This window comes from Schistocerca gregaria, chromosome 4 (genome assembly GCF_023897955.1).
Source record: "Schistocerca gregaria isolate iqSchGreg1 chromosome 4, iqSchGreg1.2, whole genome shotgun sequence".
NCBI classification, from domain to species: domain Eukaryota; kingdom Metazoa; phylum Arthropoda; class Insecta; order Orthoptera; family Acrididae; genus Schistocerca; species Schistocerca gregaria.
In genome coordinates, this window is record NC_064923.1 from 420,154,800 (window position 1) to 420,170,201 (window position 15,402).

At 40.6% G+C, this 15,402-nt stretch overlaps 1 protein-coding gene across 1 annotated transcript in view; it reads right to left on the reverse strand.

The window, feature by feature from the left end:
- The window catches only part of LOC126267160 (GON-4-like protein), a 177,936-nt gene that overhangs the window by 144,704 nt on the left and 17,830 nt on the right, over window positions 1-15,402 (reverse strand). Inside the window, exon 2 of the mRNA XM_049972107.1 lies at window positions 7,609-7,744. Coding sequence (XP_049828064.1) covers window positions 7,609-7,744 — 136 coding nt within the window. The remainder of the gene's footprint in view (window positions 1-7,608; window positions 7,745-15,402) is intronic.

Below are 15,402 nucleotides of genomic sequence, written 5' to 3' on the forward strand. Positions count from 1 at the left end.
AAACGGTATTGAACCTGTTGTGGTATTTTAATATCCTAGTACATCTGATTCTTCTTTACATGAATGGTTGAAGAAAATGGAACTTTTTCATGGGTCCCCCTCACAGGATGCTTATGGATCTCTTACACCTACCCTCACAACATGAAACTGACACAGCCACAACATTCGGTGTGGGGACGCTGGCATGGGCTTGCACATTTTGATGCAATCTGCCAGACAGCCTTAGTGGCTATGATATGAGGGATGTTGTGCAGGCATAGCTAGCGACTCTGGCTGCAGCATCTTGATAAATTGTCTCCCATAGTGGGGAGCCCACCATATCCAATGTTACAGCCATGTTGTAGCTCTCAACTCCCAGGCCTCTCTCCATGGATCGCCACTTAGTCAGTCCTGCGAGTTGCAGGACACACTCATGAATGTTGATCCAGCTCCACTGACAATTTAATCTACATCTACATCTACATTTATACTCCGCAAGCCACCCAACGGTGTGTGGCAGAGGGCACTTTACGTGCCACTGCCATTACCTCACTTTTCTGTTCCAGTCGCGTATGGTTCGCGGGAAGAACGACTGTCTGAAAGCCTCCGTGCGCGCTTTAATCTCTCTAATTTTACATTCGTGATCTCCTCGGGAGATATAAGTAGTGGGAAGCAATATATTTGATACCTCATCCAGAAACGCACCCTCTCCATAACACTATCATGGTTACCAAATAACACTGTGACGAAACGCGCCACTCTTCTTTGGATCTTCTCTATCTCCTCCGTCAACCCGATCTGGTACGGATCCCACACTGATGAGCAATACTCAAGTATAGGTCGAACGAGTGTTTTGTAAGCCACCTCCTTTGTTGACGGACTACATTTTCTAAGGACTCTGCCAAGAATCTCAACCTGGTACCTGTCTTACCAACAATTAATTTTATGTGATCATTCCACTTCAAATTGTTCCGCATGCATACTCCCAGATATTTCACAGAAGTAACTGCTACCAGTGTTTGTTCCGCTATCATATAATCATACAATAAAGGATCCTTCTTTCTATGTATTCGCAATACATTACATTTGTCTATGTTAAGGGTCAGTTGCCACTCCCTGCACTAAGTGCCTATCCACTGAAGATATTCCTGCATTTTGCTGCAGTTTTCTAATGATGCAACTTCTCTGTATACTACAGCATCATCCATGAAAAGCCGCATGGAACTTCCGACACTATCTACTAGGTCATTTATATATATTGTGAAAAGCAATGGTCCCATACAACTCCCCTGTTGCACGCCAGAGGTTACCTTAACGTCTATAGACGTCTCTCCATTGATAACAACATGCTGTGTTCTGTTTGCTAAAAACTCTTCAATCCAGCCACACAGCTGGTCTGATATTCCGTAGGCTCTTACTTTGTTTATCAGGCGACACTGCGGAACTGTTTCGAACGCCTTCTGGAAGTCCAGGAAAATAGCATCTACCCGGGAGCCTATATCTGATATTTTCTGGGTCTCATGAACAAATAAAGCGAGTTGGGTCTCACATGATCGCTGTTTCTGGAATCCATGTTGATTCCTACTGAGTAGATTCTGGGTTTCCAAAAACGACATGATACGCGAGCAAAAAACATGTTCTAAAATTCTACAACAGATCGACGTCAGAGATATAGGTCTATAGTTTTGCGCATCTGCTCGATGACCCTTCTTGAAGACTGGGACTACCTGTGCTCTTTTCCAATCATTTGGAACCTTCCGTTCCTCTAGAGACTTGTGGTACACGGCTGTTAGAAGGGGGCAAGTTCTTTCACGTACTCTGTGTAGAATCAAATTGGTATCCTGTCAGGTCCAGTGGATTTTCCTCTGTTGAGTGATTTCAGTTGCTTTTCTATTCCTTGGACACTTATGTCGATGTCAGCCATTTTTTCGTTTGTGCGAGGATTTAGAGAAGGAACTGCAGTGCGGTCTTCCTCTGTGAAACAGCTTTGTAAAAGGTGTTTAGTATTTCAGCTTTACGCGTGTCATCCTCTGTTTCAATGCCATCATCATCCCGGAGTGTCTGGATATGTGTTTCGAGCCACTTACTGATTTAACGTAAGACCAGAACTTCCTAGGATTTTCTGTCAAGTCAGCACATAGAATTTTACTTTCGAATTCACTGAACACTTCACGCATAGCCCTCCTTACACTAACTTTGACATCGTTTAGCTTCTGTTTGTCTGAGAGGTTTTGGCTGCGTTTAAACTTGGAGTGAAGCTCTCTTTGCTTTCGCAGTAGTTTCCTAACTTTGTTGTTGAACCACGGTGGGTTTTTCCCGTCCCTCAGAGTTTTACTCAGCACGTACCTGTCTAAAATGCATTTTACGATTGCCTTGAACTTTTTCCATAAACACTCAACATTGTCAGTGCCGGAACAGAAATTTTCGTTTTGGTCTGTTAGGTAGTCTGAAATCTGCCTTCTATTACTCTTGCTAAACAGATAAACCTTCCTCCCTTTTTTTATATTCCTATTAACTTCCATATTCAGGGATGCTGCAACGGCCTTATGATCACTGATTCCCTGTTCTGTGCTTACAGAGTCGAAAAGTTCGGGTCTGTTTTTTTTTTTTCTTTTTCAGTAGGTCCAAGATGTTATCTCCACGAGTCGGTTCTCTGTTTAATTGCTCAAGGTAATTTTCAGATAGTGCACTCAGTATAACGTCACTCGATGCTCTGTCCCTAGCACCCATCAAAACATCTGAGTGTCCCAGTCTATATCTTGTAAATTGAAATCTCCATCTAAGACAATAACGTGCTGAGAAAATTTATGTGAAATGTATTCCAAATTTTCTCTCAGTTGTTCTGCCACTACTGCTGCTGAGTCGGGAGGTCGGTAAAAGGAGCCAACTAGCACGGTTGTTCAATGTAACCTCCACCCATAATAATTCACAGGAACTATCCATTTCTACTTCACTACAGGATAATCTACTACCAACAGCGACAAACACGCCACCACCGGTTGCATGCAATCTATCCCTTCTAAACACCGTCTGTGCCTTTGTAAAAATTTCGGCAGAATTTATCTCTGGCTTCAGCCAGCTTTCTGTGCCTATAATGATTTCAGCTTCGGTGCTTTCTATCAGCGCTTTAAGTTCCGGTACTTTACCAATGCAGCTTCGACAGTTTACAATTACAATAGCGATTGCTGCTTGGTCCTGACTTTGCCCCGCACCCTTTGAGGCTGAAAAAAAAAAAAAAAAAAAAAAAAAAAATCGCCCAGTCCACAACGCACAACCCCTGCTACCTGTGTAGCCACTTGCTGCGTGTAGTGGACTCCTGACCTATCCAGCTGAACCCGAAACCCCACCACCCTATGGCGCAAGTCGAGGAATCTGCAGCCCACACTGTCGCAGAACCGTCTCAGCCTCTGATTCAGACCCTCCACTCGGCTCTGTACCAAAGGTCCACAGTCAGTCCTGTCAACAATGCTGCAGATGGTGAGCTCTGCTTTCATCCCGTTAGCGAGACTGGCAGTCTTTACCAAATCATATAGCCACGGGAAGCCAGAGAGGATTTCTTCCAATCCATAGCGACACACATCATTGGTGCCAACATGAGCGACCACCTACAGATGGGTGCACCCTGTATCCTTCATGGCATCCGGAAGGACCCTTTCCACATCTGTGATGACTCCCCCGGGTATCAGTGACTCTCCTTCATCCTGCTGGGATGCCTCCACTTCCAGAAATGTCCTGGTCATTGCAGGAACCTCCAGATTTCACACCAGCATCCAGCCCCGGCGACATTTCAAAGAGTATTTCATAAATCAATGAGGCCATATTACTTTGGAACCTGAGCAGTTTTGCCATTATATTAACCAGCACAGTATAGCACTGGTTACTTACTACACACTGCATTATTCACAGAAGAAACCTCTGTGATATTGTTTTCAAGTGCTGCAACAGTCATGCCATGACCATCTCAGTTCACAAGCCACAATGACCATGAGCACCTAAATAACATACACCCTCTCAATTGCTGGACTCTAAGCAGACATCCTGATCTATGCCCAGTGTGAAACTGTATCTCATTACTATGGATTTCTTCCTATTGTGTTACGTAAAATCATTGTATGAAACATTAGTGAAGAACTGATTGGCAGGATCTTAAATACACCATTGTAATCTATGCATTGAGACCAGTAGTTGTCTATCTGAATACTCACAATGGGTTGGTGTTATAAGCTGTAATTCACAAATATTAATTTCCAACCACTGGTTCCTTAGGGCTTTCTACAATATGTATAATTTTGATGCTGAAGGTTTTGGGTACCCTGTATGTACATTCCCTAAGACCTGAGATTAACAAGACTTAGCACACTGTGAATAATAACGAAAAATAATAGGGTTTGATGTAAATCATAATTACCTGCACTGTCACATCATTAAGATGCACCTCTCCTGGCAACTTGAGACAAGCAATAATAAGCTCTCATCCTGAGGTCAACAGAAAGACTTTAGAGGCTTACTTTGTTAATCCCACAAAACTGCACAAAAGTTTAAAGATGTGAGAAATATTCATAACCCTCTTAACCATGCAAGCCAACACATTTTAAACGGAACTACCACTTCACACTACAGTCAGTTAATTAGCCAGTTTCATGCTCTGTAGATCATTTGTACAACTAATCATAATGATGTGGAATTAGTCATTGTACATTTGCATCACATTCAAATGTAAATATGGCTCTTCCAACCCACCACTTATTACACATTACAAAAATAAAAATTCTTCTAGAAAACAAAAGTAGTTGTCAAGTACAATTTTTTTCAGTTTGTTTTCAATTTAAGTTAGCTGTTTATCAGACATTTTATATCATTGTGTAAGTAATCAAAAATGTTGATGGCAGTATAGTGTACCCCTTTGTGTGCTAAAAGTAACATTAACCCCTTATAAAAGTCATGCCTTCTCATTTTTGCTGTTTTGCCAGAACTTAAAATCTTGAGTATACCAAATTTCCGTCGTCATGTGCTCATACATTTAACATCATTGCTGGCATGTCTTGTCTGTTTTGGAATTATTACTTTCTCTCATGTGTACAGTGGAGATGTATATCAGATGTCACTTGTTTTCGATATATGGTACCTTTCTGACTGTCGTCCAAGTTGCTTATCATGAAACTGGCTGTTCTTTACGGCGTACCTGCAGACACAGTGCTATGAGCTGCAATGTCCCACTTTTCAGAAGGAATAGTTTGCTCCAAAGGAGGAAGATTTTTACACGCAGACCAGGAATCAAGCAAAAGCAAGTTATTTTGATAGCTATTGGCCAATAGCAGTGCTCATACCAAGTTTTAGGTCTCTTGTGCACATTTTCCTACTGTTGCTTGCTGTGATGTAAATATTCCCTACTGCCCTTGAAAGATTATGCACACAAGAAAGGATCATAGAGGGCATAGCAGCTCCAACATCTGGCAGCACTATAAGTAACTTTCCAGCAAATTTACCATCCAGATTAGCAGTCAGCTTAATGGTATACAAAGGTATTGATGTTGGCTGCTCCTGATACAACTCTCTGGATACCTTTAATTTTCAGGGTTCCTTTCATATACATATCCTCTTCAAATCAAGACTGATCAGTGTTGAAAAAAAGTTCCTTACTGAACGATGGGGTACGTTTGTTTATCTCATCTACAAACATTAGGGCTGATTCTGCAGTTTGCTGTGCATCATTGAGTTGACACTCTGTTTCAAGTTTCATTACCTTACATCTTCCAATTCTGTAGCACTGTTTTAAGATATGAAACCATCCACTGCTTCCCTTGAAATCAATGTAATCTATGTCGTGTGAAATTTGATGTGCATACCGTTGTAAGTCACTATCACGCACAACCTGTAAAATGTATTGGCATCCTTGAAACAAAAAACACTAGTTTTTGCAACTGAGCATCCTTAAAAAAAAGAAACACCAGTTTCTGTAACAAGTGCAGCTTGTTCTCTCTTGAAAATCTGTGGTTTTTCTTATGCTCTACAAGATCACACTGCTGCAGATTTGTTCAGAATCTGTTCATAATTGTTGTTTTACTATGCTGCAGATGATTTTCCATGTACATTATTATGTTTAGTACCCTCTCATTGGATGATGATTGTCCATTACTATGTTTCACTGAAGATGGGATTTGTGGCTCCCTGTCCAACAAGGATGATGAACTACATAGATCGACACCTGTTTCAACATCACTTTCACTTGTTAAGTATGTATTGTCACCAATGTACTCCTCATGTACATTGTCGACACAGTTGAGCAGATACAATACCACCAATTCCACTGATTCATCTTGCAGAAACACTAATATTTCATCTGCTACTTCTTTCTCACTCTGTGAAATTCCTTCAGTTTCTTTCTAACAAAAAGTCCAGTTTGGCACCTGGGGTTGTAGACATACTGCAAAGTTTGCTTTGTTTATCACTGCCATTGCTCTGATTTGTATCAACACTACGAGCAGTGTAGCAGTGTTGTGAGTTACTCACCGACTAAGGAGTTCAACTGCTGCTCTGTAGCCTCATGCTGAGAGCACCATTGAATATCTCCAGTCCCGCCCCCTGTTATCATTAGTAGCCAATATTGTGGTTGCATGGTAGGCAATATGTGGGGCATTGAATGCTGTAAATACCAGTGACCTTCTGTGTCCTTGCACTCAAGTGGTTCCTTGTAAGTTTCAGAATATTTTAGTCAAAGTTCAATGCGAGAGAATACTCAGGATTTTATCAATATTGTAATACAAAATACAATTTTTGAACATAATTTGTAAAAAAAGAAAAATCAACATCTTAACGGGTTAATGTGGAACAATATAATTTTTCTTCAGGTATTGTAATTTTGTGCATTTTTGTTCCTTTTGAACTATAGTGGGTTATTTACAGCAAACTTCATGGTGGAATAAATAGGTCTACACTGTGAAGCAGTAACTCCTTGAACAGATGTCAAATGAGGCATAATAGTGGACCCAAGAAGCGATTTCTCCCAATCAGAAATGTCTCCCTTCTGACACTGGTTGAATTATTGAGTGCAACTGCCTCCATTCTTTTGGTTAGATATGACATTATCCATTTGTTGTCTGTGCCATCAATGCCATTAAATCACAGTTTATCTAGGGGAATAGTAATTTACAATCAAATGCCTATGTAGACTACACAAATTACCAACTGGTGCTATTTTAATGTTTAATGTTTGTAAATTTGGTGAATAAATGTGTAAATAGCATTCTTAGTAGAGCAACTCTTCTGAGACCCATATTGAAACGTATTGAGGATATTATTGTTGCTCAGGTGCAATACTATTCTAGACTACATTACCTTCACAAAAATTTTGGAAAATGATACCAGTACTTATTAACCACACACAGTAGTTCCACAATTCATAGTGATGAACAATCCATAATGTCACATGGGGTGTCAGAACAGAGAAGCAAAGAAGCTGATATATTAGCAAATAAGGCACACATGACTTTATAACTATCTTTCTAAAATCTAATGGCAATCACAATGTACACCACAAATGATGATGTTAGCCTTCTTCTTCTTCGTCTAATGCTCACATGTTTAAAGACATTCATTCAGTGGCGAGGGCTGAAGACACTGGTAGCTTACCTTCAGAATATTTTTGACATTTGTTGCGGTTAAATGTGATTTTGCAGCTTTTGCATCAAGCTGTCTTTCAATTTCTTCCTCCATACCGCTAATTACTGCCATCATTTCTTCATCTGGCTCTATATCTTGATATTTCCTACAAACACAATTGTAAAAATAACACATCTGAACATTTTGGCATGAATATAAATGGTAAAATCTATGTTAAATATAACTTAAATTTAATAAGCAATATGTTAACTCAAAATCAGCACTTCAGTTATTTAAATTAAAACAAATTTATTTGAGATTTTCATAATGTGTTCTTCAGTCACTTATCTTTCTCACCGAACGCAGTCACTAATAACGTGTGTGTACCAAAAGAAATTTTTTAATATTTAAAGACATTCAAATAATGCAGTAACTGAAATGGTGTACAAGCTTTTGTCATGATTGAGGAAAGAGTGTATGAAATGAAGACACTGTATCCAAATCTGTTACTACAGAAGCACTTGAGAATGGGCAGTGTCTGAAATTAGTAGTGCAAATAAAATAATTTGAAATACAGCCTGAGCAGAAAAATGTCCTTCAAATTTATCAAGTTTAACCATCCTAACATTTACTGAAAGCATTTTCAGGAAACCATGGAAAATAAAAATCTAGATGGCCGGTTGGGAGTTTGAACTGCTCTCTTCCCAAACGAGACTAGTCCCTTTATCACAGTGCCACCGCACTCTGTCAAACTGTGTAGAACTAATGGTAGACAATTATCAATTTAATATATAAACACTGCCAGAAAAGGAACTGTTGTACTATTACAATTGGCTATTAGTCAAGGAAGATGAGCTCTCCTATACCGGAACTTATCAAATATGCCAGTATTAAATGGAAAAAGTTATCTGTGCAGTTGTTGAAAGATATTTGTTACTTGCAAAAGATTCCAGAGGAATGGAAGGTACCAAGAATTATAAGAATATATAGTACAAAAAAGAACATTAAAAAAAATTTCAAATTACAGGGATACATCAATTTTAAATGCTGCTTACTACACCTGATCATCCATCACTAAAAGGAAACTCCAGGCAATAACAAACATTTTTGTGAGAGAAACTGTGCGGCTTTCATAAAGGCGGGTCCTGTGCGGATGCAATACTTGTTTTGAAACAACTGATGCAAAGGAGAAGAGAGGCCAACAAACCACTGATATCAACAAAGTTCTCGAAGAAAGGACTTGTAAAACGCTTAAGAAGACAGATCTGGAAGGATGAAATTTATTAACAGTATTTTATTTGCAGACGACCACATTCCCCTCCAGCAGTGGTAGTAAGTCTGGTCCCTACTGCCCACTAGTGGGCACTCCACCTTTTATGGTGGGTGGTCTCTGCCTCTGGATAACAGGGTCTCGGGTTCAATTCCCGGCCAGGTTGTGGATTTTCTCTGCCCAGGAACTGCGTGTTTGTGTTGTCAGCATCATCATCATCATCATCATCATCATCATCATCATCAACAACAACAACAACAACAACAACAACAACATGAACATCATCCATCAAAGTGGCTAAAATTGGACTGTGTAAAGATTAGGACTTTGTACGGGCGCTGATGACCACACAGTTGAGCGCCCCACAAACCAATCATCATCATCACGGTGGGTTAAAAATACTTTCTTTAGGTTTTCATAAATGTTTGACAAAGTATTTGGTAAGTAATTACTGTTATATACTTTAACCTGCTGCAACTCTGATGTACAAATTTTATAAAGTAAATTTACTTCCCTACTTTATAAATCACCATTACTGTGAAACTGGACAGTGGTAAGAAAATTTTACTACTAACAGATACACAAAAGTGGACAGTAGGAAAAAAATGTTGTCTACCCACATCCTAGAAGATAGTGAAAGTGCTTTACTAGAAAACAGGTTTAAATTGAATAATATGTTACAAACTTATCATATGGTTATACCCGCAAATAAATGGAGGTAATAGTATCAGAGGGAAAAAGACAAGAACAAAAATTAGTGGTATACTATAAAATAATAAAACAGGCAAATTCACTTCAATATGTCAAGACTGCAATCTCAGTATACAAAACTAATTCAGATGTGGTCCAAAATATACAGAAATATAATGGTAATAAATGGTTGTATCTTAGTGGAACTACGAGGAAAGGGAGAATTCCAAGACTGCACAATGTGGTGGCTAAGCCTGCTCTTATTTATGGTAGTTAAAACTGGATCCTAAGAATGAAAGCTGAACCAAGAACTGGAGCATCTGATATGAGATTTCTAGGGTCACTTATGGACTAATACTAAACGACAAAGTGTGGAGTGAAGATACAAGATAGCAACTAGGCATAAAAACAAGGGCAGAAGAGGTTTTTTTTTTTTTTTTTAATATGACCATATCAAAAGGCTGCCACCCAAATACCTGCCATGCGAGCATTACATTTCAGCCAAACTGGAAAATGAGGTATAGACAGCCAATGAAAAGACAGACACAAAAGTTTTGTTCAATTCTTCTGGTTATGAACCAGATCAATGCTCACTCCTTGAAATGGAAGAAGAAAAAACAAGAATAAATATTTAACTATGCCATTTCCATACCGAAGCCACTAATTAAATGACTAAAAAATCTCACACATAAGACAGACTAAGCACGCAAATTATATTGACCCTTTTCCCCTTTCCTTATATTAATTGTGTACAAGATTTTGATAAGAAACAGAAAACAAGACACAATGTATTTTTTTAGTGTTTAATTTTACAAAAGTTCATCTCTGGATCTCTACCTCGAGCATATTTGGCCCACTGTAATTATTGATCAAATATGCTAAACACGCTGATAGCACAACAAAAATTCCACTCAGTAAATATTTTGTTATCGAATCAAATATTACCCAGCAAAATTTCTCAGTATCTAGTAATACAGGGCCTGCCCAAAGATTACTACTTGCTGAACGACAACTGACAACAAAATCTAGCATTTCTAATCACCTCAGTTGGTGAAATATATATTATCTTTGAAAGTTAGAAAGTCCTGAGTTGCGGTATGACAAACAGTTATGGTATGGGCAAGCTGGTCTTTACATCACTATTGCTCACCAAGGACATTAAAAATTAATAATGCTATAACACACTTTCATCTAAAACTGAAACGTGTGAACAGTAAGAGGAAAATTTAAGCCATCAACGGGATGGGAAGTATGACAAAACTGCACAATGGAGTTGACAGTATTCAACAGTGGAGAATATTCTCCAGCATTGCAGTGTGAAATGTGATACAGTCAAAAGTGATTTCAGTGATATACAACATTCTACAGTTGACCTATGTAGAGTTAGTGTAAAATTGAACACAGTACACATTAATTAAGATGATATTTTACATCCAACCCTGTCAGGCACTCTGGATATGTAGCACGCTATCAGAGCTCTCAGAAAGATAGGCCAGTGAAATTCTAATATGTAATTGTATATCACAATCTGGATCTTAACTCTTAACTCAAAGTCTAGAATATGATAATACAGAATATGTTCAAGAATAAGTAGTTTGAAAGTCCATAAATAATTCAGGAGTGCTTGCATGTGCCCCCCCCCCCCCCCCCCCCCCGCCCCCTTACACACACACACACACACACACACACACACACACACACACACACACACACACACACCTCTGTGCAGCTATATTGTGCTTTCTTATGTGTCCAGTACTTTGCAACCTCCAAGACACTTGCAGGAGATCATTCTTCATGCAAGATGTAGGGTACAAGGGGCACTGAAGCATGTGGCTTGTTGCTTGTGGTTTGTCAAAACAGGACATATCTTCTGTTATGAAGCCCCACCTCTTCAGGTTGTCTCTGGATCGTCCAACTCCTGATCATAATCTGTTTAAAGATTTCCACACCAGCCAACTTTTATTGTGGCCAAATGGTAGTTCTTCAGCTTCTGGCATCCACCCGTGCAGGTGAGGCATTGACTTCTTCCATAACTCCAGCCTTGTCTTCTCTGGTGTAATGGTGAGCTTGTCAGACGTCCTCAGGAAGCTCTTTCACGAGCTCAGCCATTGCTGTGGTGGATTATGTCTGTGCAGTGGATGGGCACTGTTCTGTTCCACTTGCAGTCTCTCATTGTTGGCAGCCGCTGCTCTGCGTAGCCATGGTTGCAATATTCCAGCTAGGTAGTAGAGTTTATCAGTTGGGATAGGTCTTAAGCAACCTGTGATCAACCTGCAGGTTTCATTGAGAGCAATGTCTACTCGTCTGGCATGAGATGACCTGTACCAGACTGGGAAAGCATATTCGGCAGTAGAAAAGCACAGTGCCATTGCAGAAAAGCGAATAGTTTGTGTTTGCGAATTAGGTTGTTTCGAGTGGAGATTTTACATTTTGGTGTTCTTGCAGTGAGTTTTGAACGTCAGAGTTCTGTCAGGAGTGACTTTGAAGTATTTAGGGACATGATGATGCTGGAGTTTGATGCCTGATCATTCAATATGTAGCACACAATTAGCTTTCCTGTTCCTTAAATGAAAGGCACACACTTGTGTCTTTGAAGACTTGGATACGAGTTGATTTCAATTGTAGTAGCTCGACAGTGTTCTAAGCGCAGTTGTCAGGTTCCTTTCCACTGTTTCAAAGCATGAGATCTGTGTAGCAACAGCTAGGTCATTTGCATATAAGAATCTCCTTGTGCCTGGGGTCAATGGCTGGTCACTGGTATGAATGTTGAGAAGTGGAGCCAAGATGATTCCCTGAGGAAAACCATTTTTCTGTGCTCTCCAGAAACTGTGTTGTCCGTGAAATTCAACAAAAAAAACCTGTGGTTTTTGAGGATGGTGATGATTTGTCTAATGAGGTGGGCATTCTTGATCATACTGTATAATTTTGCATGGAGTAACCAATGATGGACAGTATCATATACTGCTATGAGATCAACGAAGACCACGCCCATTAACTGTCAGGTTTCAAAGCTGTCCTCAATAAACTGAGTGAAATTCAAAAGTTGCATTTTGCAGCTTCTGTTTGGTCAATGTCCTGCTTGTTCAGGTATGAGAATATGATCTATTACTCATCGGATTCTATTCAGTATCATACGTTCAAACAGTTTACAAAGGTGACTCAAGAGGCTAACTGGTTTGAAATTCTTGGGATGATTTGCTTCCTTTCCAGGTTTCAGAAGAGCTATCACCCTGTTCTTTCACCAGATCTTTGGTATTTGGCACTGGTTCATGTAGTTGTTGAAAAGCTGCAGGATCCATTTTCTTGTTGCTGGACCAAATTTCTTGATTTGCTCCATACATGAAAGGGTCAATGAAAGGAGCTCCACAAAGACTGCAACGATTTCCAAGCAAGATAGGACTTGCAATCGGGCGTACCCTGGGCATCAGATTTCTCTGGCGGGTGATCCTTTCACACTATAATCATCATCTTGATCCTTTTCAGGGCCACAGTTGACCACCATATCATTGAATCATTGAATATATAGGGTATATTGTGCTGATTGGTTGTTTAACCGATTTGGGGGAGGGGGATATATGGGACTAAACAGTGAGGTCATCAGTCCTGGGATTCCAAAGTTACTTGCGTAAGAGAAAGGGTCTACTCAAAGGGGACAGATCCAGGGGTCAAGCTATAAAATGAGGAAGTTAAATCACAGTAGAAGGCTTAAAAGGGTAGGCAAAATCCAAACACTGGAAAAACAGAGAGATAAAAGAGGAATCTTTGCACAGGGAAGTGGTCATGGTCCTAGACCAGAAAAAATGAAGAGGGGCCCCAATCACAACCCACTGCCCTTTCTCCAGGAGTAAAGCAAAACATTAGATCTGAAAATAAAAACAACTTTCATGTAGGAAACTGAAGAGCAGTTCAACCATCCATGAATTGTCTGCTAATATTAAAGAAGAGATTTGGAAGGCTATACTTAGTACGAAGGGCCTAAAGAAGGGTCATTCCACCAGTATATTGGACATTGTCAGTCTGGCTCCACACCCACATTGTGGGGGTGGTTTGTTACGCAAGAGAAAACAATGGGTGAGCCTGATATGATCAACACACACACACACGGCGTAAGACAGTGGACTCCTTCCGAGAGGAGTTGAAGCAAAAGCACTGAACTGCAGTAGTCTTCTTGATTGTGCGGAGTTTATTACTGAGAGCAGTAGCACACCAGATGTCATTCCACTTTTGGGCAAAGAAATATTTGATGTGGATTCACATATCTGTATCTGGAATCATGAAAGGGAATGAGGGTAAGTATCTGCCTCTGTAGCCAGACTCAGCCAGTTTGTTCCCTGGGATGCCAAGGGAAGAGAGAAGATCATTGACAGCAGTGACCAAATGGTGATGAGAGTAGCATTGCTTTATAGCCTGCAAGTTGCTCATTGAGTTGATACATATTAAAACACTGTGGAGGGAGGCCTGAGTAATAAAATGGAGGATCCTGTTAAGGGCTAGCAGCTCTGCTGTGGACACACTGCATGATCATGGCGGTAAATGGTGTTCCATGCCAGTAAGAAACGTGAGAGTGTATCCCGCCTTAGCTACTACTTTAGAATGATCAGTGTATAAGATAGAACTCTTCAAGGATGGAATGTACAAGATGCCAAAATATCACAGGTGCAACAGAGGCCTTAGGATCCTGGAATAGGTTGGTCCTAATCTGTGGTCGAGGCACCACCCAATGGGGGAGTGAGAGGAAATACACAGGGCACATTCCAGTGATTGTATGGGGTGCACGGGATGGTCAGGGAATCATCAAATGGAGTTTGCATAAGAAACCAGGAGTTGACTCCATCACATTTGTAGATGACAAATCCCCACTTCTGCGAGGAGACTGTTCACAGGACAAGTGCGAAAGGTACTGATAGCCAGACGCACCCCATAATGATGAGCAGGGTCAAGTAGTTTCAGAGTGGAAGAGCCCACCAAGACAAAAACCTGACAACCACAATATAGTTGGACAAAACCTGAGCACAGTGAAGTTGGAGAAGAGGGTTGGGTTGTTTGGGGGAAGAGACCAAACAGCAAGGTCATCAGTCTCATCGGAGCAGGGAAGAATGGAGAAGGAAGTCGGCCATGCCCTTTCAAAGTTGGAGGGGAATAGCATGGTTTGCACACCAAGATATGTGGGCCAGGAGACAGACAGTGTTAAGCTTCCGCATGCAGGTAGTCTTCAAGTGGTGAATATGGGCCACCATGTCATCTTTTTATCAAAAACGAGGTCCAAGAAACAGGACTGTGTACAGCACCTAGGGGCTGGTTGCCTAAATTAAGTTCTGGGCTGAAGTGTCTGTGGTCAATGGCAAAAATGGAAAGCTCACATTGTGGAGGGAGAAAATTGGAACCCATGGGAGAGTGCTCATGCAGAGGCCTGTCAGATGAAGCCTTGGAATTGGCATTCAGCAGATACTACTGAGTGGGAGCTGTGCCAGATTCAAAAATCTGTCGACATACAACGCTAAGGTAACCAGAGGCCAAACAGAGGTTACAGGTCCATTGATGTCAGTGAAGAAGAGTGAGACACTTAATACAGAACCATGTGGGATACCATTCTCCTGGATCTGAGGGGGGCTGAATGCAGTGCCAACTCAAACATGGAAGAGCCAGAGGGATAAAAACTCACGGATAAAAATCTGAAGGGGGCTGTGAAAGCCCCTGTCATGGAGGGTAACTAAAATGCGATGGCACCGTCATGTCGTATGCCTTATGTAGGTCAAAGAAGACCGCGGCAAGGTGCCAGCAGTTAGGAAAAGCCTGTTGGATTGCTGTTTCCAATCTGAGTAAATGGTCAGTTGGGGATCATCCTTCCTGGTAGCCACACT